The sequence below is a fragment of the Xiphophorus maculatus genome, chromosome 10, assembly GCF_002775205.1.
Source record: "Xiphophorus maculatus strain JP 163 A chromosome 10, X_maculatus-5.0-male, whole genome shotgun sequence".
Classification (NCBI taxonomy): Eukaryota; Metazoa; Chordata; class Actinopteri; order Cyprinodontiformes; family Poeciliidae; genus Xiphophorus; species Xiphophorus maculatus.
Window position 1 is genome coordinate 5764672 of NC_036452.1, and position 24145 is coordinate 5788816.

Sequence of the window (24145 nt, forward strand, 5' to 3'; positions counted from 1 at the left end):
CCATTAGCTCCTGTTAATGTTCTGTCCTTGTTTTGCTACAGTGGAGCAAGTGTCTAAATAGGGTCCTGTCAGCAGCACCAATCGCATGCACGGCCACAACGGCAGGGCAGATAATGCTCTCAATGTGAAAGCAGTCCACTCTAGTGCTAATGAAATCATCATGGAGGTATCAGTCCTGGGATTGCAAACCAGCCAATTTGCAGAGATGTGGGAGTCTGAGAGCGAGGCCGTAAACGAAGATGGCTGATCACTATTAACTGAGCTCACTGTTGGGTTGGCTGCTGGAATCGTCCGAGAAAAGAAGTTCTTTAATCGATGTTGCTGTGAGGATTAAGACAATCTTATCAAGGGAGAAATGTGAAAGGTGTTGCTGTGTGGGCATTGTGGAAACAAGTTAAGGGAGTCTCACAATGAGGAAACCGGTTGGTGCTTAAGTGTGGGAAAAACAGGGAAACAGCCCTGTGATATATATATATATATATATATATATATATATATATATATATATATATATTTGAAATAGCAAGTTTTAGAAATGATGTCTGCTTTTTTCATCTTACTTAAAGACAAAGACCGATTTTGTGCAGTATTAAGATCATTTTAGTGATCTGATCATTTATCTATAATTAAATGATAAAATATCTTCATTCAGCTTCACTTTTTAAGCTAAAATCTAAAATTGAATTGCACTACTGCTGTATTGCAATCATCAGTTTGTACTGTTGACCTTAGTGGGTTTTTTTTCCCAAATCTCTTTTTAAACAAATATATAACTCAACTTTTATGTGATACATTTAAATTTTGAGGTTTTTATGATATTAAAGTAATCTTTGACTGTTTTTGACTTTTTAACATTTGGCGAAAAACATTTTGATGATCCCCATGACTGTGGGGAAATTAATCTTTGGACTCAGGAGAAAAAAGTGGAACTTTATGAAAGGTGTATGCTTTCCTCCTTCAGGAGCTGGATAACCTCCCACAGCAGATGGAATCATAAATTCTGCTCTCCGACAGAAAATCCTGAAGGAGGATGTCGAAATGTCATTTTGAGACCTTTGACTTTAGCGCATTTAGTTATGCAGCAAGCAAATGATTCAAAACACATTCATATTCTATAAACCTCACTAGTGTTACTTAATTAAAATAATTCTGCAAAAAAAAAAATCATGCAGAGAAAACCTTCACAGCAAAATAAAGACTTATCTTTAGTTCTTGCAAACACTGGATGGCATGTGTTGTTTATAAGGGAAGTACAATCTGTTATTAGGCTTAAGGGAAATTACTTTCTTCACATAGGGCCCAATCTGTTTGACTGTCATATAAAAAATAAAGTAAAACCTAAAGTAATCGATTTATGGGGATAATATTTTTTTCCACAGTACAGTTTATTGTAGTTTTACTGTAATCTTTAAATCTATCTGTAACAGGTAGACTTTTATGTTTTAGATGGTTTCAAACTATTCTAGTCATCTAAAAAGATGGCTACTAAAAGTCTAGTTTATTTATTTATCTATTAGCTTTTTTTCCATGTATTTGTTTTCCTTTATTCCTGGCTTTAACAATGTTTTTATTTTTTTTTACTGAGCCTGTATCTTTGGCCTAGTTTCAAGTATTTGTTTGTATCTCTCTTTTCTCCCCCTCAATAGCTGAAGCAGATGGTCACCCTTCCTGGTTCTTTTTTATTTTTCCAAAATACTGCCCTATGACCTCTCAGAGTAACTCTGTGTTTTTCTGAACAAGTGTATCTTTTGTGGAACTGTTTTTTCCTTTGTAAATAAAGTCATACTGAACGTGAATGAACCGTATTAAACTGGATTAAGTTGAGTTGCATAAAATTTGACTTGATCTGATGTTGACTGAGTTCTATAGGTTTGAAAAAGACACAGAGTTGTATTTTCTTTAAAAAAAAATCATTATATGGATGAAACTGAACTGAATAGAAGAAATCAATCTTGAAATTATACTTTAATTACGCTCCTTCTTCTTCTTTTCCTTTCGGCTTTTTCCCTTTAGGGGTTGCCACAGTGAGTCATCCATCTCCATGTAACCCTATCTTCCGCATCTTCTTCTCTCACACCAACTATCTTCATGTCCTCTTTCACTCCATCCATAAATCTCCTCTTTGGTCTACTTCAAGGTCTCTTTCCTGGCAGGTCCATCCTCAGAATCCTTTTGCTGATGTATTCAGTGTCTCTCCTCTGTACATGTCCAAACCATCTCAGTTTGGCTTCTCGGACTTTATCTCTGACATCTGACATGAGCTGTTCCTCTGATGTATTCATTTCTGATTTTATCCATCCTTGTCACTCCCAAAGAGAACCTAGCTGTACGTTTTGAAATCATTTTAGCGATCAAATTTAGGTAATGGTGCTCTGTTAGGTAACTTCCTTGTCAACACAAATATATGGCTTATATCTTGACAGGTCAGTGCATTAAGACATAAAAGCAGGGTTAAGATGACTTGCTGATATTCAAACCCAGCATCAGAACGGAACAGGAAATATGGAGACTTTAAACAAAGCTATTTCAGAAGCTATGGAGCTTCTAAGATTTTCATGCACAACCATCTCCCAGGTTTACAAAAGCTGGTTTGAAAGCAACATTTCTGTGGGCAGAAATTGCCTTTCTAATGTCACACATCAGAAAATAATGTGCACACTGGTTCAAGATGGTGGAAAGGGAACACTTGATCCAATAGTGCAGGTCCAAAGAATGCTATCTCTGAATGCACAAGTTGTTGAACCTTGAAGCAGATGGGCTACAGTCATTCCTGTTAGCTAAGAAAAGAAAACCAAGGTTAGAATTCATACTCTCACCAAAATTAGCCAACTGATGGGATAAACTTTGCCTGATCAGATTTGTATTTATTTCAGCTGAAACATTTAGAAGGTATGTTGAGAATTTTGATCTGTTCTGGCTTGAATCAACAGCACAGGCTGCTGGCAGGGATATTCTTTCCCCCTTAGTACCAACTAGGTATTTAAATGCCACAGCATCCTCAATGGCTACTTCCAGTAGGATAATGGAAAATGTTTATCAAAGCTAGTACCCAAACCATTGGCATTTGAGCATGTTAAATTTTTACATGACCAGTACAATAATCTCTTGGAGAAATGGCTAACATGCTAAAATAGACTTTAGTTATGCAGCACAAGGGCCGTTTACCAACTGCTAAGTTTTCACTTTAGCAGATAACTGCTCTTGCTCTTGCCAGAGCTTTAAAGTTCAGCTGGAAATGGTTCAATAAGCCATGAGGTGTTTTATTGAATCCAAAACTTTATAGGGGTCTTGAGTTACTCATATCTTACACCCCATTAAAAACAAGAACTTGTCTCTTGTTGCCAAAAAAAAAAAAAACTCCTCAAAATGTGAAATGTAAACACATAAGCTTGGCAGGGGAAATGCATCTCAGTCCTTTGCCAATTTTCAGGATTGTGAAATGCTGCGCCTGCCCCTGGTCAGATTCCAGCTGCTAATATTTATGTGTAGGAGAGCTAGTGTTGTTTTCCCTTCTTTTGTTCTGGCCTGAGCTTTGGTTATGTAAGCTACAGATGTTTGGCTCCACTGTGCCTCTTTTAGGCCTCAGAGATGTGGTTATGTGAACGCTGCAAAATAACAGCCTCAGTTTATAACAGGTCTGCCAACGAGGACGCGCTGAAAAACCAATGTGGATCGGAGAGAGGAGACTTTATTCCCCTTGCGTTGCTTGTATTGTGCTTTGAAAAAGTATTCGCACCCCTCGTCTGTTTTTCTTTTCCAGATTTTGTTATGTAGAATACTTTTGATATTGTGATAGACCCACACAACATACAGTAACTTGGGAAGTGGAATAAAAGCATGATTTAATTTTTTTTTTTTGAACAAGTGAAGCTTGGAAGCTACATTTGACCCTCTGATTCGATAATTTGTAAAATCACCTCTTTCTATAATTTAATCTATGGGTTTCTTGCTTTGTTCATTTCATGGTTCATTATACCTGTGCTTTTTTCCCTTTAATTTAACAATCTTGTGACTCCTGTATGCAGGGCAAATTTGTGTATTGAAAGGCTGATTGTTGTGTTGTCAACAGGTTCCCAATACCTGAGTTGTGGATCTCTGCAGCTCCTCCAGAGTTACAGTAGGAATGTATGAGACCTTTCTAATTAATCTTCTCTTACGTGTCTTAGGCGTGTTGCCATTTTTCATAGTGTTTCTTCTCGTGTCATACTCTGTCTATTTTCATTTTGGGATGACAGATTTTATACTTTGCGATATTGTTTAATAACTTGACTGTTAAACGTCCTAGATAATGTGACAATTACTAGTTACACTGGATTTTATTTTGGGTTGTTATCTATTTTGACCCTAACATGCATTTGTAGAGGGGAAATTAGGACGATCCTGAGCATATGAGATGACATCAAAGGAGAGAGGACTTTGGCCTTGTTTCATACAAACAGAGTACCTGGAGATAAAGCAGCAGCTGATGTAATTATGCTGATGAGGCACTCAAGAAACTTAGGAAAGTTTCTTTGACAAATATAAACAAAATGCTTATTCTATACAAGTGTGTGTTTCACTCAGATTTCTGGATTTTCTGAGAATTTACTTGCTCAGTTAGCGACAGTGGATAAACATCACTAACTTGCTCCGTGGCAATACTCTATGTACAAGCCCTACCAAATGTTTATAAACTTAATAAATGTTTCAAATGTGCACTTCCATTTTGTTCTATAGACTAAGACAAAAAAAATTCTCAGAAGATAAAGGAGAAAATTGTTCATAAACAGGGACTCAGGAGCGGTCAACCAAATGTGCAGAACACGCAAATCAATTGGACCAGAACAAGGAGTTATGCAAATGTTTGTCCAATGTAGCGCTGCTGACTGACTGTGGGGAGAGCAGGGGTGGTTCAGGACCCCGGGATGTTATTATGCAATAGAACACAGCTGTATATAAAGTCAGGAGGATGTTGAAGAGTGGACTTTATGCGAGACAGTCACTTCTTTATGCACCAAGGTACGCACTGAGCAAAGGACCATCTATTTCTTCTTACAAATTTTTATTTTCACAAACTGGTTTTTGGAGATATTTTTGAAGAATTTCATCAGACTATGTAGAACTTAATCTGAGAACTTTAAGGAAAAATAACTAATATTTCTCCTTTTCTTTTCCAAACTTTCTGCGTCTAACTTCTGACCATTTTCCCCCCCCTTCCTCTGAGGTAGCATGCTGAGGTTCGTCGTGGCTCTTTGCCTCCTGGCGCTGTCCTGGGCGCAGGATTGCCAGGTGGAGAATTTCCAGGTCAAGCAGGACTTTGACAAAACCAGGGTGAGTTGTGAGTAACATAAGAATTAGCATTCATAAAGTAAAATTTGTCCAATAAGGTTTAACTAAAACTATTTTTCCCAATAGTATGCAGGGACCTGGTATGCTGTAGGAAAAAAGGACCCTGAGGGTTTGTTCTTACTCGACAACGTTGTAGCCCAGTTTAACATTGAGGAAGATGGCTCAATGACCGCTACTGCGAAGGGCAGAGTCATCATCCTGAAGTAGGTTTATCCTCTTCCCCCCTGGAGGCCTTGCTGTTCTCGATGCATAGATTACTGAGGATTTTAATTTTCTTTGTCTCTCTTTGACCTGTAGCAACTGGGAAATGTGTGCCCACATGTTTGCTACCTTCGAGGAATCCCCGAACCCTGCCAAGTTCAGAATGAGATACTGGGGAGCCGCTTCGTACCTGCAGACAGGAAGTAAGCATGACTTGACTCACAAAAGGAAAGACAGAGAGCAAAAATTCCCAAAATTCAACCCCGGCGCCGCAGCTGTCTGCTGAAATTCAGCGGTAGCGTGGAGATTGTTGACCTCAGGCCCACTGCTTTATGGAATGTTCCAAGTTTTAGTGGAAATCTAATGAGACAGATAAATCTTCATTTTACCAAGTGGAAGCAAATATTCTAATCATCACATAACCCGTCCTGCTTTCAGATGACGAACACTGGGTTATCGACACCGACTACGACAACTACGCCCTCCACTACTCCTGCAGACTGCTCAACGAGGACGGCACATGCTTGGATAGCTACTCTTTCGTCTTCTCACGCCACCCAGCCGGCCTGAGGCCAGAGGACCAGGCCATCATCACGCAGAAAAAGACGGACCTGTGTCTTTTGGGCAAATACCGACGCGTAACACACAACGGTGAGTCGATTAACAGCCATTATTGATCCGATAGGAGGAGGAGATGTAAGGAGGGATCTGAGGGAGGTTGCAATTTGAGCTATTCAATAAGGTTAAAGACCAAATTAATGATTAACCGAGGGATGTTGCTTCAAACCTTTTGACCAGTGTTTATCTTCATTGACTGATTAGATGAATGCGCACTCAGTGTAATTCTGAGTAACGCATTTCCAACTGGATAGTCTGTCATGGACAAAAATAAATAAAATAAAATAAAAAATACAGTGCAGGTTGTTTGATGAATATCTTTAATATGCGTAATGTTTTTATCTTCTCTCTCAGGTTTCTGCGAGAACAGCGGAAATGCAGAGCCACCTCAGTGACCCTTCTCTTGATGCTCCTTTCTTCCTTTCTGCTGGTTTCAGATTGAATCCCATCTCCTCCTCACCCCTACCGCCTCAGTTTCTCTCACACGAGAGGAAGTAGTTTCCTTATTTTTTTAAAGAAATAAATTAAAAATCACAAACTCCAAACTTTCACACTTGTTGTTGTTCATAGTCAGCTTTAGTCTCATTAAATTTCAGTGTTATCTTCAATGTCTGTTGCTTATTTTGTTTCTTTTCAGTACATTGCCTCATGAAGAAGCAGTGTTATAAATTATCACATGCGGAAATCTTGTATGATCCAAATATCTCAGAATGTTAACTTCATAAAAGGGGCTTTGCTTTTACATATTCCTACAATGCACAAGTACTTTTTATTTTATTAAACTGTAATATCCAGCAAACATGTTCAGTAGTAGATCTGTTTGTTAATCTTGACTGATGTTTCCTTCTTGATCCAGTTTTTAATATAAAACATTCAAACATCTTTTGACTGTTTAATTTTTTTAATGATCCAATCTGAATTCTAGAAGATAGTCAATAAATCTGTAGTTATGGAAGCTGCAAGGTTGTGGAAAATTGCTGCATTTGGTTTCTGCCAAACATTCCCTGTCCTTTAACTTTAGACTTGTTTGTCCAACATTATTCCAGATTTCATGATTTTTGCCAAACCTTAATATGACTTTATGTTTATCTTAAAAAGAGAAGATATCCTTCTTGTCTACCTGTCACAAAAATTAAACTTGTGCCATTGGTTTATGATTGGACAGCCATATGCTTTGCAATAAGCAATAGCAAAAGGCTGCAGTAGGTCCTTTCATGGCATTTTAGAGTTGTGATGTCTTGCAGCATTTTACTGTTATGATGAACCTGTTAGGACAGTAAAAGCTCAGGAGGTTGGCAGCTGATTTTAAACCTTATTTTATGCAGTGGATTGACAGACTCCAAATTGTTTTAAGATCAGCACTGTAGATTGATTTATAGGAAACACACCTAACATGTCAACTTTACAGATTAGCTTTAAATGGGTTTTTCTTTTCTCTTTCTTCAGTTTAAACTCTAAGTTTAATATATTTATGTCCATTAAAAACAGTATTTAGTCCTTGGCCTTTGCTCCATCTTTGCAATGAGCTTGGACTCTGGATTTTTAAATGGTCATTTTCCCCCCCTAATGGCACATAATAAGCTGGTCAGCTAATAAAACTATGCATAATTCTAATAAAAGAATAAAATAAATTGAACAATAAAGTTACAAGATATTTTTCATGAAAATTGTTTTTAGAGGAAATACTAACAGTTACAGTCATCCCTTTAATTCTAATTTCACTACTTCTCAGTAGTAAATTATCCAATCTATATTAGAAAGGAAACATTGCAGGCCTCCATACTTCTCAGCAGCATTTTAAAGGCATGGCTGCTTATAAAGGTGCTACAAGGATTTCTTGTGACGGATGTCTCAGTAACATTTGTTGCACGGCCTAAAATGACCAGCATGCATCATACTCAATGCACTGCAATCAGATTAAAACTTAAATTAGTGCATTAGTCTGCTGCATTACTTAGCATAAATCAAGCTTTATCTAGAGTCTGTGCTGCAAACCATTTCAACAAGTAGGCAATGGAATATAGCAGTGAGCAAGGCTTCATCGCCATGAAACAGCAGGTTAACTTTCAATCATATATTTCCTCTACTTTTTTTTTTTAACAAAATCAATGTAATATACTGTAGTTGTCATCCATCGTATACAAAATACACACTGAGTAACTGGGGCTCTTAAAAAGAAAAATACCTTGTCTAAGGAAATCTTGAGTCCACAATAAAGTCTCAGTGGAGAGAAATATTTTGTAATGTCACAGTCAGATTTAAAAAGAAAAGACAGCCACTCCCCTAAACTTATCCATATCTACTATTATTAGGGTTAAGAAGGTTAAAATAATTTGAGACAAACAAAAATAGTTTCTTTGTAAGGAAGGATGGAAAACTGCAGAAAAGTGGCACCTTGGAGTCAACAAATCTCCATAAAAGTTTAAATTAAAGCTTCTGCAAACATCTTTACCAGGAGTGCAACTGTTTTGTGAATCTCAACCCAGACTGCCATTTATGTAAAATAAGACAGCCAAATTAAACTAATTTAACTGTTTCTCTTAATTATAGCTAAAATAAATAAATAAATAAATAGCAAAGTTCAACATTTTCAATTTATTTCTCATCAGGAAAGAGAACTGCTGTTGCGTTTAACAAAAAATTACAGCACTAAGACAAAATTACACTGAAGGATTGTTCTGGATGGAGTTTTAAGTCTTTATTGCACATTTGTAGACAGTACTGAGCACAGCAAAACCATTCAGGAGCACATGATCAGGATACATTAAAGAACACATAAAAACATAACCTGGTAAAAAAGAAAAAAAAAAAAAAAATTCCCAGATGGCACCCTACTAAAATATAAACAGTGGAAGTAAAATCGAAGCGACCCAAAAGTCACAGCAACGTCTGTCTGCCTTAAATCTATGTGGCCACATCGCCAAGACTGCAGGAATAAACACCTTTCTCCCAACAAGGAGACCTTTAGTAATCCCCGCTGTAAATAGTTTAGCACAAGGAATTAAGTCATGCAATCTCTTTCCAGCCTGACGGAGCTGCAGGTTTGAAAAGTCAAGGTGGTGATTGTAGAGAGGAACGCACAGACAACCCGACAAACGTGACCGGTTAAGCCCTGCGCGGCTACATGCATCTGGTCTGGTTGAGTTTAAGCAACTAAAAACTAGGAGGTGAGGAAGAAAAATCACCGTCACGGTTCAGCAATGTTTATCCAAGTGTGTGAAACGAGCTCGACAGGTTTGCTGCTGCAGCACTAGGGCAGTCCTAATGTAAGAGACATATGGTTAATTAGATGGACATTTGCTGATAATTGTAATAGCCAGTTAATGAAGTTGAAAATAGCAAACAGCTGGAGTGTAGAAATTTAACACATTTTGTCCTTCACATAAATACTACAAAAGGGTAAACCAGCTGCACTGTCTCTTCTTAACAAGATATTCCATCATCAACAACACAATGCAACCAAGAGATAAAAGTATTTAAACTGGGAGTTCAAAATGACCCATTTATATGGGTTTGATTCACATGATACAACAGAGATCCTTAAACTGTCATGTGTAAATAGAAGGAGGATGCCTCATGATTAGGCAATCTTAAACACACATAATTCACTGGAAAATATATAGAAGCTTTCCATATCTCTTAAGAAACCCAAGAATAAATACCAAGATAAAACACAAAAATAAAAATCTGAACAAAAAATGAAAACATCAGCTAAAACATACATATAGAGAAGCCCTCCACCAATTTTGTGTCAATAATCAGTGCTATGACTTAAAAAAAAAAAAAAAAAAAAACTGGAGCAAGATTTTTCAGAATAAATACATAAAAGGTGATCAAGTCTAAATGTGTCAAACAATGTTGAAATTGTTTGCTTTAAAGTCTCTTCTTTTTCTAAAAATAAAACTGATGGAATGAATAGTTTTATCTTGCCTTGATTTTGTCTGAAATATGACATACTATTAAAATAAAAAGGGTCATAATTTTACCCCCACCCCCATTTTAGGGGAAATGGACGGGTCAGTGTAGTATGACTGGAGTTATTACGGTACATGGATTTATGACAGTGAAACAAAACAAAACAAAATATAGCTGCTGATCATTAAACCCTCTTGGTGAGTGAAAATAATATTCCTATAAGTTTTGCATAGAAAAAGCACTAAATTTTGGAAAAAGTACATTATAAAAAGGCATATTTGGAGCCGCATTTTCTGCATAATTCAACAGATCTGTATTTTGGGCATTCCTAACCTTTTTAACTTAGATTTGGTTCAGAATTTAATCTTAATTCTGGTTAAAACCAATCTCACTGTCTAGCTACCCCCTTCGGTCAATGTCTGAGTTGGGAATTACTCATCTGGTCTGCTCATTCAAGCAAAGCAGTAGTCAATGTGGGCCAGGAGTTCTCTGTGGCGACTGGTTGCATAAGGAGCCTGACACTTTGGACACTCCAGGAAACTCTCATCCAGGAGGCCGATGACTTTAGATGGAGATGTGGAGCCATGAGAGTTAATAGTAAGGCGCTCAAACTCCAGATTATTATAGGAGCTGGGCTCTGAAAAGCGGGCACTCAGCTGCTTCTGAAATTGAAAACAAGACATGGCATTTTTACTTTTTTTAAGAGTGCCATTAACTTTTATTGCAAAGAATAAAGCAACTGCTTATTTTTGGACAATAAACTTGGTTTGAAAACAGCACTAAATGAAAAGTTGCTGCATGATTTAAATACACAGATACACTCCAGACACTTACAGCAGACTCCAGCTTGGCAATCTGATCACGAGCTTTGCGAAGCTCTTTCAGCACTTTCTGTAATTGCTCCTGCATGCTCTGACGATCAAGTTTTTCATTCTCAGAGTCCTTGGCAGAGAGCTGGATCTTAGGAGGAAATGAAAAGAAAGTTTTTAAAGTAGTGGAACTGTTCCAGAATTCTGGTCTTTATAAAGAAAAAAAAAGTAAAAAAAAAAAAAAAAAAGGATGGCTGTTTGTCATGTAATTTATGCATTTTAACAGTTTTCTAAACAATTAATCACTACCTGTTGTTCCAGAGCAGCAATTCTCCTTCGTTCTTCATTTTGGTTGATGAGAGACTTCTGCAGCATATTTACCTATCAAAAGCAAATTATCAAGGTAGAACAATTTTGTGTTTGCAGAGCATTTAATCATTTTCAACCACACTGAAGGAAAATTGTAAAACAGTTTGAGAGCCTGAGCAGGAGCCCAACTGTAAAATGTGAAATTAAATACATATTGGATAAATTAACACAAAAATATATCCAAACATAGTGAACAGTGCACAGTTGTAAAATTATTTAACTAATATTGTTTATATCTTCACTTTTCCCAACACTTGGTAGACTCTTATTTTGAAAAGTACTTCAGTACAATAAATAAGTATTTGATCCCATGAAGATGTTTTGAACAGTGCAAATGTTGTGGCATCAAAAGTGGAGAGATTTAAATATATATATATATATATATATATATGAAAAAATTAAAGTGAACCAAAAATGTTAAAATGGTCTGCATGCCACTGAATGAAATAAGTATTTCATCTCCAGGCAAATCACAGCTTCAAACTTGGTGAGCAAGCTCAGCACTAAGACATTTTCTGCAGCTGGTCATGAGGTTTTCACACAGCTCTGAAGACATTTTGACCCAGTCTTCCTCCCAGAAACTCCTTCAGGTTTCCTGGTTGCTGCTTGCCACTGTAAAGCTCCAGCTCCCTCTGCAGGACTCAGATCTGGAGAGTGACCAGCCACTCCATGACATGACATGCTTCTTTGGCCACTCCATTCTTATCTTAGTTATGCATCTTGAAGAATTATGCTGGAAGACTCTGTGCCATCTTTAGCTTCGTGATACATGATTCTGCTGTAAATTACTCTATTTATTGGCCTCTTAATGCAGTGAAGTTCCCTCCTAATAGTCTGTACCACCAGAAGAAAAACTGAAAATTGTGTTCTTCACTACTCTGCATTTCTCCTTCAAAGATGATTGATTGAACTGATGGAAAATGTAAATACTACATCACAGTGTTGAAGTAATGGTCTTGTCCATTTCCTATAATGCATACGGATTTTGTGTGGAATAGACTAGTTTCTTACAGGAACTAGTCAAAGAGCCAAAGAGCTAGCCTCAGTCTGTCTTTTACATATTTTCCCCCATTTTTCTGCCCTTGGGTATAAAACACATGTTGTCTGTTAAAGCTTTTTACTTTAAATTGGACGCCCTTGTTACAGTTCTCTGCTCTCATCTTGTAAAAGATTCCTAATAAGCTTGACTGATTTTCACCTTTAACAATGCTTGAATAAATTCGTTTTTCCACATCAGAACTTTCAGCCAAGCCTTCAATGAGTCATTTAGAATCTTCACATTCTACTAATAATCCAGTCTTATACAGTAGTTTACATAAATGAACAACCTACTTGAATCTTTTGTATTCACATTTTGGTGCATGTTCAGCTCATTTACATGTAAAATCAGTAATTGTCCAAACGGTTTTAATTGATTCCTCTATGCATCTTCTTTAGCTAAAGGAGTCTGACCTGCTGCAGAAGGTCAGCAGATCTCTTCTTCTCCTCATCCAGTCGTTTCTCCACCTTCTCCAGGTCGGCTCTCACCCTGTCTGTCCTTTCGGATGATACCTTTCTTTCCTCGTGCACCACTTGTCTAGATGTAAAAGTTATGATATTAGACCTAAGCAGTAAAAGAAAACACTAATTTAAGAGGGAACACTACTTAATAACTTAACTGAATCAAGTTTAAAGTGATTTTCATCCTTTTCGTTTGGGTTGTTTCAGAGCACATGAACATCCACAGCATGCTGCAGGTTTTACCTGTTGCCGAGGCGTTCCGCCTGCAGCTGTATCTTGGCTTCGTCCAGCTCCTTGCCCCTCTCTTCGTATTTCCTCAGAAAGGCTGACAACTCGCTGCACTTGTCCTCGTACTTCCTCTGGAGCACGCAGCGCTCCTCCTGGACCCGACTGACCTGCTCCCTCTGCTGCTGCAGGTCGGCCTGAGCTTTCAAGGTCTGCAGAGGCCATGAAAGAAATTTCAAAAACGCTGTTTGTTTTCCGTCTTACTCAGTTCTTTAATCCAGCTCTGCAGATCAATTATAAAGATGTCTGAATCCAAGGACTCTGGATATTCAGCTGCATACTGATTCGGTGCTGAAGCTGCCTTTTTCAAAGGACGGAATGTCAATGAATTTGTTCACACTTCAGCAGGAAAAAAAATGGTGACAAGAGCATAGTGGATAGCTTTCTTCTGCTAACATGTAGTATTATATCAACAATAAAAAAAAATTGTGATGTGCGTTTACTCAGATTATCTTTGATACAAAAAATTATTTCGACAATGAGAAATTTAAGTTTGAAGAAAAGTAAATTCCCTCTAAATTGTGTAGTGTGGGTAAACATGTCACCGAGGTTCTCTAGGTAGAAAGTTTGCAGCATTAGTATTGTTACCTGTTCCTTCTGAGCACGTAACTCCTGCAGAGCTTTGGCAGTCTGATCTTTCTGGCTCTCCAGGTCTTTCTGCACACCTAAAAGCATCGTCTCGTAGTGCTTTTTCAGGTCAGACTCCTTCTCTTTACCTTGAGTGTTGTTTGAAGCTGACACAAGGGGGGAAAGAAGGAGTGAGATAAAAATCAGGCCTCCAGTTCAAGAGGAAAAAGCTTCCACTAAAATTTTAAAGACAAATTCTGTTGTAAATTTTTCAGATTCCGTCAATTATTAAGAGCAAACTATTGCATTACATTGCTGATACAACAGCAGAGCACCGATTTCTGACCAGAAATGAAAACAAAAAAATTCAACTGAAAAGAATGTGCACTGAGGATACATTTACATCATCTTTCTGTATCTGAACATACTATTTATCCTGATGTTTCCATATTCTATATATATGAGGATGTAAGGTATATTTACCCTCAGAGCTGGGTTCTGCTTTGCTTTCCTGTTGCTGCTTGGCCTGCTCCAGTTGCTGCTCCAACTCCATTGTTCTGGCAACGACCGACTGCACAAAGACTTCTCGCTGCTGATCATAGACCAACCACTGCTGGTTCTTTTCCAGAGCCTGATGGGAAGATTTTGCAACCGTTTTAGACAAGCACTCTGGATTCTGGGTAATGATAACAACCTGAGCTTGAGGTCATGAATTAATGAGAAACGAAACACCAGTGATTAAATGAAAAAGTTCATGAAGTTTAAAGGTCAATATTTTTTGACATTGATGGGAAGAAACAAATATGTTCCTTTTTTTTAATGACTTCACATTTTAAAACAATGCTCAATTTTTCCAAAATTATTAAGATCCACTGTGTTGGGTCTAAAGAGTTACATCAGACACCAGAGCTGCAGGATACAGATGCCTGGTCTAGTCAAAGCCTGGATGTAAATCAAGTTGAGAATTAGTGGCAGGTTTTAAAAACATCCTTGAGCCAATCTGACTAAGTATATACTACTTTGCTAACAACAACAAAATAGTTCTAATTGTATCTAAAAGACATTCTACACACTAAAGGCACACCACACTTTTCAGGATCGTTTTTGTAATACATTTTGAAAACAATTTCCTTCCACTTTAAATTTTTTCTGATACTTTGTGCTTCTCTCAAATAAAATCCCAATAAAATGTGTTGAAGTTTGTTGTTTTTATGCAGCAAAACTCAAAGGACTTGTGTACTTTTTGAGAAAATTTACAAGCTTCCCAATATACCTTCATTGTACCTATGGTATGCAATGACAAAGAATATGAAGTTTAACATGTCAAATTTATGAAGATGTGACAAAAAGGACTCACATCTTTGAGTTGATCTTGCATCTGTACCAGTTCTGCAGCAGGAACATGCCCATTCTGAAAAGAGAAGGAGGGAGATGTTGCAAAGGTTAAATGAGAAAGTACTAGTAAATATGCAGTAGTTGCATCTGATCCAGCTGTCACAACCAACTTTCAGTTGAGGCTGTCTTTAAAATAAAGAAAAAAGATGTTTTATTCATAAAAAAAGCTTGTAGCTTCTGTGTGTGTTTTTAAGGCTGGCCAGGTTCTGATAACTGTCAAGTGACAGGCACTGTTAATTTAAAATAAGATTCTCCTTTTTCAGAGAAAAAATAAAGTAGATACAAAACTGCCACAGGCTCAGAAATTACACACAGGCCTGCTGATTTAAATTATGTAGCCCAACTTTTAATAATGCAAGAAAAACAGAGTAGCAAGAGATAAATCTATGCTCTTCTGCGCTACCAAGTCTTGGCTACATGACCAGGTCACCAACCCTGCAGTGTACAGGCTCCATTCCCAGAGGCTTGTTGGTCATGTCACATGCCTGTCGCTGTAAGCCTTCGAGTCTGATCTCCATCTCTATACATTCGTTATCTTAAAATTTCATACCCTTCTGGACTCAAACTGCAAATTCTGTCAGTTCATTTTAGCCCAAATGTAAATACCAAAGACTTTGTAGGCAGACTTATCTACCAAGGGCAAGATTTAAATGTGGTACCTGGAAAAAAAACCATGACTGAATGACAGGAAGAATGACAAATGGACCAAAAAAGGATGGTAGATGGAAAACAGACATAAAACAAAACAAAAAAAACAAACATAATGGATAATTAATAGACAAACAGTTGGAAGGTGGGTGAATGAACCTATGGACAGACAGACGTATGAACAAACTGATGGACACGCCAATAGATAGGGCTGCATATTATCAGATAAAAACAGCTTTTGATGGATGAGCGAAAGGACAAAGTGATCAATGGATAAAGGGATTGACAAACCAATGCATGGTCTTTATCCAGACCTCAGAAAGATTTAAATGACTGATTTTCCATATTGCATAGGACTCCAGATTGTATGTCTGGCAAGCCTTTTGGCTCCTATAACTCCAGGTAAACCTCATTAGCTTGTTTGTTTATCTTGCTAAGACTAAATGTACAACCATAAGCCGAGTCCTCTGTGAACAGCAGAGAGATTGCTTGGTTTGTTGATCTGAATATTTTCCAAGGGGATAGAATAAGGAATTGTGACATGCCGCTAGAAAGTTACATTAATGAAATTACATAAAGAAAGGATATAGGAATCTCCTTGTAGCAGGAGAAGTAGTTGTTTAGATTGTTTTCATATTAGCAGCATTGTCTATATCAAAGAAACATGTAGTAAGATTTAAACACATTAGATTCAAATAAGTTACATTTTAAACAAGAGTCCGAAGATCCATACCTAAATATAAAAACATTTAGCAGTATCTTATTAAACATGTTTTCCAGATCATCATAAATGTATGCTATTGTGATGGGATCTACACCCGGTAGAAGCTGAGTGGTACAGTTCTGAGCAATTTTTTTCCAACATTGTTTCCATTAATCTGGTAAACTCTGAATAAAAATACTAGTCTGTTCTTGCAAAAATAAGATTTTTATTCATCAACCACAAATGCTAGAAGTCATGTCTAACATTAAACAAAGAGACGGTTCCGTAAGTCAGCTTTTCGCTGTCAAATGTTTTTAAAGCTTTCAATTAGTTTGTGTGCTCTGGTGATGGCCTGAAGCAGCTTCCTGTCTCACACAGAGCAGCCATTTCTGATGCCTTATAACAGAACAACGAAGCAAACTATGCAACGCATCTTAAAAATGGGCCACTCATACTTCTGCTCATTCGTATCCATACTTTGCATTCTAATGCTTTGGCCTAATAGATGGGAAACAAACATCTTCCATCAAAGATATAAAGAGCCCTGCTGACCTTTAAGCAGCAAAAAAGAGGAAAAAAATATGCAAGCTTTCTGTTTATTATAGCTATAGATATAGAACAGCAGCATTTTAAAAACTATGTTTCTTCCAGCTCTAGCTCCAGTGGTACAGCAAATAGTCTAAACCGTGAGCAAGAAAATTACTTAAACATATACAAAGGATCCACATAATCATGCAACATAACGGATAAAAAATGCAACATTTGAGATGAAATCCTCTTTAAATAAGCTTATTAGTTGGGATTTTTCTTTGTATGATATAGCTAAATCTTTTTATATTCTTTAAAGCCCTGCATGTAATTTTGCTTCCTTATGGGCAGGGAAGAATCCTGATGACAGCTTTAGAGTCAATGCAGCAGCACTGGATCTACAGTTAAGAAGTGGCTACTACAGATTTCCTTTTATCTCCTCCATAAGCAGAGTTGCACTGCTGACGGCAGATAAAAATAAAGGGGCTACTGAAAAATCTGATTTTCACCGTTACAATGCTTATTACAGCTGATGTATTTCAGAGCAATAAACCCTTCATGATAAAGTGGTGAGGAGGCTCCAGGGAGAAGGTGATGTCAGCAGGAAAACTGAGATTAAACACTGCCACCTGATGGACAAAAACAGAGCCACAGTCCCTTAACAAGCCCTTTAATCCATCAATCACTGATCACTTTTCATGTCAAAATCTTTGAACTTTCTGCAGAGTTCTCAGTCCTTTTTAGCATGCATAGACCTAAAAGTTTTCCACAGATTTAAAGCAAACGTTTCTACTATGCTCATGTTTTAAACATGAAAACCAGAACTACAGACTTTAGATGAATGGATGAAAGAAATAGTGGGGAAAACTTTATGAATAGACAGATTTAAGGATCAAAGTACCACTTACTTTCCTAGCCAAAGACAATTTTACTATCCCTGTTCTAGGTTAGCTTTTTTTCTACTCAATAATGCTTTTCAGTCATAATCATAAATCACCGTCATTATTAATTAGCTTGGATGGATGGATATAACTTTAAGACAACATGGGGAATTAAGTCTGGAAATGCAATTTCTCCCTCCATTTGTCAAATGGAGAGATGGACACAGACTGACATGAAGATGGTGGAAAGGAGGAAGAGTTGGATGAAGAGGAGGACAGCTAGATAGAGGAATAGAGTGATGGATGAGGGGCTGAAGGATGACAAAAGATAAATGGTTGGAGGTACAGAGGGATTTCCAGAGGAATAGATGGGCAAACTGACCAACGGAAGGATGGATGATAAAAAAAAAAGGATGGGAAGAAGATAAATAAAACAATGGAGGGATAGATGGGTTGGCAGAGAGAGGGATGAAAGGATTCAACATTTGACTTTTCTTTTTTTGACAAACATTAAAGTTTGAAAATACAAATTATTCCACTCATTTCAATTTTTATACTCCTACACACCTGGAAAATCTCAAAGTCTACATTTTATTCCTATGCTCCAAGGATCATCAATTGTTGACTTCTCAACTGAAACTGAAAGAGATCAGCGTTACCACTAATCATTTCATCTTTTCCATTCTTGCTATAATAAATGTCAAATATATGAGCGATATTCCACAGGCAGACTAGCCATGATGCAATATAAAAAGTCACAAATCTAAAGATCAGCTAGATCATTTCAATTGCACAGAAAAAGCAACCAGATCATGTCAAGAAGAGATATCTCTTCTTGACTAATTAGAACATCTTGACAGGTAGCAGCGTATTAGGGTCAGCCTACCGTGGCCTGCTTTTCCAGGGACTGACAACGAGCGGAAACTGTGGCCAGCTTGTTTTTCAGATTCTCCGTTTCCTGTGACAAGCTCTGGAACATCCCATCTCTCTGCTCTGCCTCTCTCCTGCGCTGCTCCAGTTGGGCCTGCAGCGACGCGACCACCTATATATAAAAAAAGAAGCCTGTATGTCACCAAAGTCTTTTTAACCTTATTGTTGAAGGATAATTCGATGGAAGGTGGTAAGAGGGAAAAAGATTTGTTTTTCTGTCTTCTGTGCAATTATCCATCTCTCGTAATCGACGTAGCGCAGCTGGGAGTCTGGTGGCATTAGCCACTTGCGTGTCTGCTGATGAAACTTAATGAGGAAGATGCAAGCATGATTAATGTCTGGGCAAAGCAAAACGCTTACATTCCATTTACCAGCATGTCATCTGTGAGCTTAGCCTGCTGCCACTCTGACCACTCTAAATTAGAGTCATTTCTGCCACAATAAAAGACATATTACACAAGGATAAGCAACAGCAGAATGAGATTTTACACTAGTGTCAAACACCAACATGACATGAATGCTAATACATACTGACAGCAGTCACAGACAAACAGTTTATAAATGTCAAGCGAACAGAATCTAACGATGTACGTTGGTATGCACCTTCTGCCGGTTGTCTAAACTTCACTTTGCAGAGCTGCTGTCAAAGTGGGATAGAAGCGATTTCCCCCTCTGTTTGTGGCACCTCATTGGAATTCCAGTATTTTTTTTCCTCCCTTCCCTCTCGCTGACAGTTTCCCACATGCCACCAATGCAATATCAGAGGGTGGGAAAAAAATAAATAAATAAGTCACAAGCTGGAGAGTGCTCCTGCTGTGGGTTTATTCTCATTTAGGCAGGACTTTAAGCCTGAGCTAATCGTGTGTTTCCGTGTACAGGTGTGTAGAGGCCTCTTCATGACGGATGATGGGACAAATGCGATTCTGAAAACAGTTGTCAGTGTATGTACCTCTCCTCCTTTAGCCGACAGCTGTTGTCTTAGACTTTCCAGTTCTTGTTCTTTAACCAGCAGCTGCTGATTGTTCCTCTCGCGGAGCGTCTCGAGGGAAAGAATCCTCTGGAGAATCAAGTGCACATATTTAAAAACAAATGAATACAACAGGACTTGAAAATCAGTAACAGTGAACCCCTTTACCTCCAGCAGCTTGCCCTTGTCCGAGTCAGGGGACTTGATGTGCCGTTTGGCCTGTTCGTCAATCTTTTTCCTCAAGTGGGCGTTCTCCTTCCTGACCTTCTCCAGCTCTGCCTCTGCCTTTGAGCCAGAATTGTTGGATCTGAATCCCAACTTGGAGACAAGGGTTTCTTTGGCACCTTTAGATGCCATGGCTTCCTTTGTTGATAGCACAGGTGTAAGATGGAGTGTTCTACAAAAAACAGACAAATCACTTCAAGACACTATTATGCTTTGATTTCAATCTAATCATTTGTAAAAAATGAGAACAGCCATTATAATTTAACTGGTAGTGAACATCGATGCCTTCTGCAGCTGCTACAGATTATTGGATCTATTCTGACTATAGTTGACATCTTTTTGGGTGTGGGTGAATATTCACCCTGTTTCCATTTTGTACCTTTGCAGTTTTGTGCCCAACATTTTTTGCAGTATGAAATGGAGTTGTTTGCTATAAGATGTTTCAGAAAATTTCAAAGTTGTACCGTTTCATTTAAAAGTCTTGTTAAAAGATTTTAATTAACTTAAAGAATAAGTTGGGCAATGCATATTTTTGCAATACTTGACTGCAGATTTCAAGCAAATAAAAAAATAATAAACTCTTTAGGACTGGAATTAAGAATAAGAATAATAAAAATAAAATCAAATGGTAGTGATTAGAGCCACAAAATAATTCATTTTACATCATCATTGCAATATTAATGTGTTTCATATCATAAAAAGACAGACTGTTGGATCAAATATATATAGTAGGTTACAACAGGTCAGGTGCAATACATTAAACTATCTGGGCAGTCGGAAGGACTTTAACGGTAATTTATGGCCGCAACTGAGTTTGAAAGCTGAGTTTGTTATTATGAAACAGAAAGTAATTAGTGAGGAAAATAATATGTGATGATATCTGTTGTGTATTCCGTGACAATATTTCAAATTGTTCTGTCCATCACATAGTCTATGCATTCTACCCATAGGCAGTTTAAGGAGTTTATCTATGTTTTGTAACTGTAGAAAGAATTCAGAGTAACATCGACGCAAACACAGGGAGGAAAAAGCAAGATTCATGCAGAAATACCTCAGAGCAAAATTCAAAAAGTAATTTGAACACCATGACCCCAGCTAAATGTATTGATAAAGAATACAACACACAATCATAACTGAATTTCAAAATAATGCATATTTAGTGTTGATATCCTAGCACAGATATGACAAGTTATCACATGCTTTGTTTTTAAAGTGAACCTCGTCAAAGGCAACCTAAACTCTGTTTCTGGCCTGAAAAATAGCAGTAAAATTGACTTTTTGAGGGCTTTCAGAATAACTTCTCAGATTTTAAGCAATGTTTTTTTTTCAGCCTGTTTTTTAAAGCAGGACATTCCTGAACGTGTTTGACGAGTTTAAGTATTGTTGCTTTTGAACTAAACCGGAGTTTATCTGCAGTAGAGACAGGAAAAAAGAAGCACCGACATATCAGGAAAACGTTTAAAACCCAAAGTTGTAGCAACAAATAGGAAACGTCATCATCCCAATCCTGACAAGTATTACACATTTTGTAAAACCAGACAATTTAAAAGAGAATTTACCTTGGAGTAAAAAGCCTTTTGAAATATTGCTGAATTTCAAGCTTCGTTACAAATGTTTTCAAAATGACAATGTAGAAAACAAAAATAACTTGACATTTCGTTTTTCTTCCTTTAACCGAGACCTTATAATTTCTAACTTTGATATTCAGATAAAAGTACAGGATACATGTTAATTGGTCTACATAACAGAAATGTAGAACTTACTTTATAAAAGGAGCAAAAGAAGCGTTTGTAATCCACACCGCCTGTAACGAGACCGTTGCTAAAACAGCACTTTCATTTCTTGAAATTTGAATTGCAGCGCGTTGACGTCATATCCGGGATGAAGTTTCCAGGTGCGAATGTTCGTGTAGTTCTTGGTGTTCCGATGTGTGCAGGTTTGGACGGCGTGAAAGATATTATATAGAAAATATAACTAATTCTAAAAAAAATATTTCTCATACTTTTTTAAAACACATTTTTGTCGTGTTTGTGACCACAAAATATAACATTATGTGTCTTTTAAATACCCATAACAAATATGTCATAGTGTTTCTGTTCCAGTGAATAAGAACCAAAACATTTATTTAAAAAAAAGAAAAAGAATTTCATCTCTTTCAAATAAATGGAAAACACAGAGCTCTACAAGTTCCTCGGTTCAATATAAAATAATAATAACTTACTCCATGGATATTTTGCAGTCATTTGAATATCATAAATAAATCAAAACTCAATTAAAAATAGACAGTAAGTCACATATGTAATTAGACTTTTACTTACCTAAACAATTATAACAATTTTATATTTAGAGTAAAAATATTTTACATTTGGCTGCTGCTCTTCAACATATTTAGGTCATTCGTCTACTTTAATCGACAAGTTAAGTGGGCGGGGCTAGCAGCAGTCAATATAACTAGTCCAAAGGCGACTTCTGCCGATGTCCACGTCCACTGTAGATGTGTTGCTAAAGGCAGTGCCTTTAGCAGGCTAGGGTTAATCAGTAAGTTAATTGTTGACCATAAAACCATCGATGTGTTCAATATTTATTTATTTACTAGGACTGAGTTATTGTCTTTGCAATATTTTCAGTTGTAGGACTGTTATTGTAGGACGTAACCATATAATTCAAATAATAGACATTTTCATTCTGTTTTATTGATTTTCTTCTTTTAGCAAATAAAGTAAAACAAGAAAATGTAAAAAAGCAACTGGATTTCAAGTATTTGGCATGGATCACTCTGTTTTGTGCAAATAAGAATCTGAGTCTCAGCAAATACATTGAGGGTCCATTCTTAATTGAAAGTCTTTGTTTTGTCAAGGTTCTATAATTAAAGTGTTTTTACTTGGTCAGGAGCTCGTGGTATGTTTCATCCTGTAATAGCATGCCGCCACTGTGTATATTTAATAACCTCAGCTGTGTTATAGAAGCTGATTAAAGCAGGAATGCTGGTGAAATAGCACTAAGAGTTTCAGCCCATCCCTTTGTCAGAGTAAACAGAAATAATGAGTTAAAGTCAATAAACAGTAGCTCCAAGATGAAATAAGCAGGACTGTCACTCACATTCAGCACCAGCTCTTGGAGCCTGTTTAATTCACATGCTGACTGACTCATGATGGATTCCATACTGAAGCCAAGAGAAAACACTCAAAAAATACTTCTATGCTAATTAATTATCTTTGCATTAAATTGAATGGAGAAAGCCATTCTGGGAACAGTCATAGAAAGTAAACCAAGGTTCAGTTATGAAGTCATCCAGCAGTGAACTCAGATTTAGAGTGACACATGGCTCAGCTTTGCTGCACAATTTGTTCCGGGATCTCCATTTTTCACAAAATCAGCAATGTTTTTCCATAAATACACCATTCAAAAGCTGAACCATTCAAGCATATAAATATCACTATTAAGGGTACAAATGACATATTTCCGACCCAGCAAAACCGGTGACTATATTCTGCTGCTCCTTAGAGCTTAAAATGTTATTTTTCTGAGCGGTTAATGTCTGTGGAGAGTTTTATAAATATGATCAAATTCAAAGGGCCCTTCAAGGTTTTCATTTCAAGCAGATACAAAATTATGGTTTTCAAAATTGCAATTGACCCCTGTTTTATTTGTACTCATAGTAATCCAGATTTTATCATCATGGATTTCAGTTTGACAAAAATGAAAGTTAAAAAGTCAAGAATTGTTCTCATTTGTTAGATTAAAAGCACCTTTTAGAAATGCAACCTGTAAGCAGGTATTGGACATACTTTTCAGTAAACCCACAAATCTGTATGAAAATGTTTTTTAATGTTCTTCAGTAAGCAGAAAAACATTGTTATTAACACAAATAAATGGTTGAAAACATCAGTCTGTGTGTTTTTATTATGTAGATTCGTATGATAAAGGTAAAAAAAACAACAACCACCTATAACAAGTGATTCACACCTTAAATAATAATGACAATAGACTTCAGACTTTATTGTCCCAAAGGAGAAATTATTTTCCTCAGACCAGCCTTTGCTCTCCAATCATCAAGTACACAATAACAACCAGGTAGACAATAACATGCATCACGGGACAAAACATAGCGCCATCACGCAAGACACATCATAAAAAAACCTGCACAGGGCACAACTGTGGGTTGTAATAACACAAACACTGAAAAAATTATTCATTCTCACTTTAAAGATGGTGAACAAGTGCATGAGAAAGCAATAAGGTTTTCATGGGAAAGCTTTGCAGTGAACAGCTCTGA

The 24145-nt window shown here is 37.1% G+C and overlaps 2 protein-coding genes across 2 annotated transcripts; one reads left to right on the forward strand and one right to left on the reverse strand.

The window, feature by feature from the left end:
- The first annotated feature begins 4891 nt into the window (after positions 1-4891).
- On the forward strand, positions 4892-7029 carry rbp4 (retinol binding protein 4). The gene is made up of 6 exons (XM_005804388.2): positions 4892-4998; positions 5208-5310; positions 5395-5531; positions 5626-5732; positions 5968-6180; positions 6502-7029. Exons 1-6 carry the CDS (start codon positions 4949-4951, stop codon positions 6540-6542), a joined length of 651 nt encoding a protein of 216 aa, XP_005804445.2. The 5' UTR covers positions 4892-4948; the 3' UTR covers positions 6543-7029.
- A 1773-nt stretch (positions 7030-8802) lies between these two features.
- On the reverse strand, positions 8803-21701 carry cep55 (centrosomal protein 55). Its single transcript, XM_023340568.1, has 12 exons — positions 21633-21701; positions 19813-20041; positions 19627-19734; positions 18634-18789; positions 14950-15003; positions 14076-14223; positions 13614-13759; positions 12984-13177; positions 12693-12816; positions 11181-11252; positions 10897-11022; positions 8803-10724 (listed from the first exon to the last, which is right to left on the reverse strand). Exons 2-12 carry the CDS (start codon positions 19999-20001, stop codon positions 10515-10517), a joined length of 1527 nt encoding a protein of 508 aa, XP_023196336.1. The 5' UTR covers positions 20002-20041; positions 21633-21701; the 3' UTR covers positions 8803-10514.
- Positions 21702-24145: the final 2444 nt, after the last annotated feature.

What these genes read in the sequence shown, in the direction of transcription:
- cep55 (XM_023340568.1), bottom strand. Translation starts at nt 20,001, where the DNA reads ATGGCATCTAAAGGTGCCAAAGAAACCCTTGTCTCCAAGTTGGGATTC. An exon ending in TGCAAGATCAACTCAAAGAT is followed by an intron (nt 14,224 to 14,949) that starts GTGAGTCCTTTT and finishes TCTTCCCATCAG; the next exon opens with GCTCTGGAAAAGAACCAGCA. An exon ending in TTGCCAAGCTGGAGTCTGCT is followed by an intron (nt 10,725 to 10,896) that starts GTAAGTGTCTGG and finishes TTTCAATTTCAG; the next exon opens with AAGCAGCTGAGTGCCCGCTT.
- rbp4 (XM_005804388.2), top strand. Translation starts at nt 4,949, where the DNA reads ATGTTGAAGAGTGGACTTTATGCGAGACAGTCACTTCTTTATGCACCA. An exon ending in GGCAGAGTCATCATCCTGAA is followed by an intron (nt 5,532 to 5,625) that starts GTAGGTTTATCC and finishes TTTGACCTGTAG; the next exon opens with CAACTGGGAAATGTGTGCCC. An exon ending in CCGACGCGTAACACACAACG is followed by an intron (nt 6,181 to 6,501) that starts GTGAGTCGATTA and finishes CTTCTCTCTCAG; the next exon opens with GTTTCTGCGAGAACAGCGGA.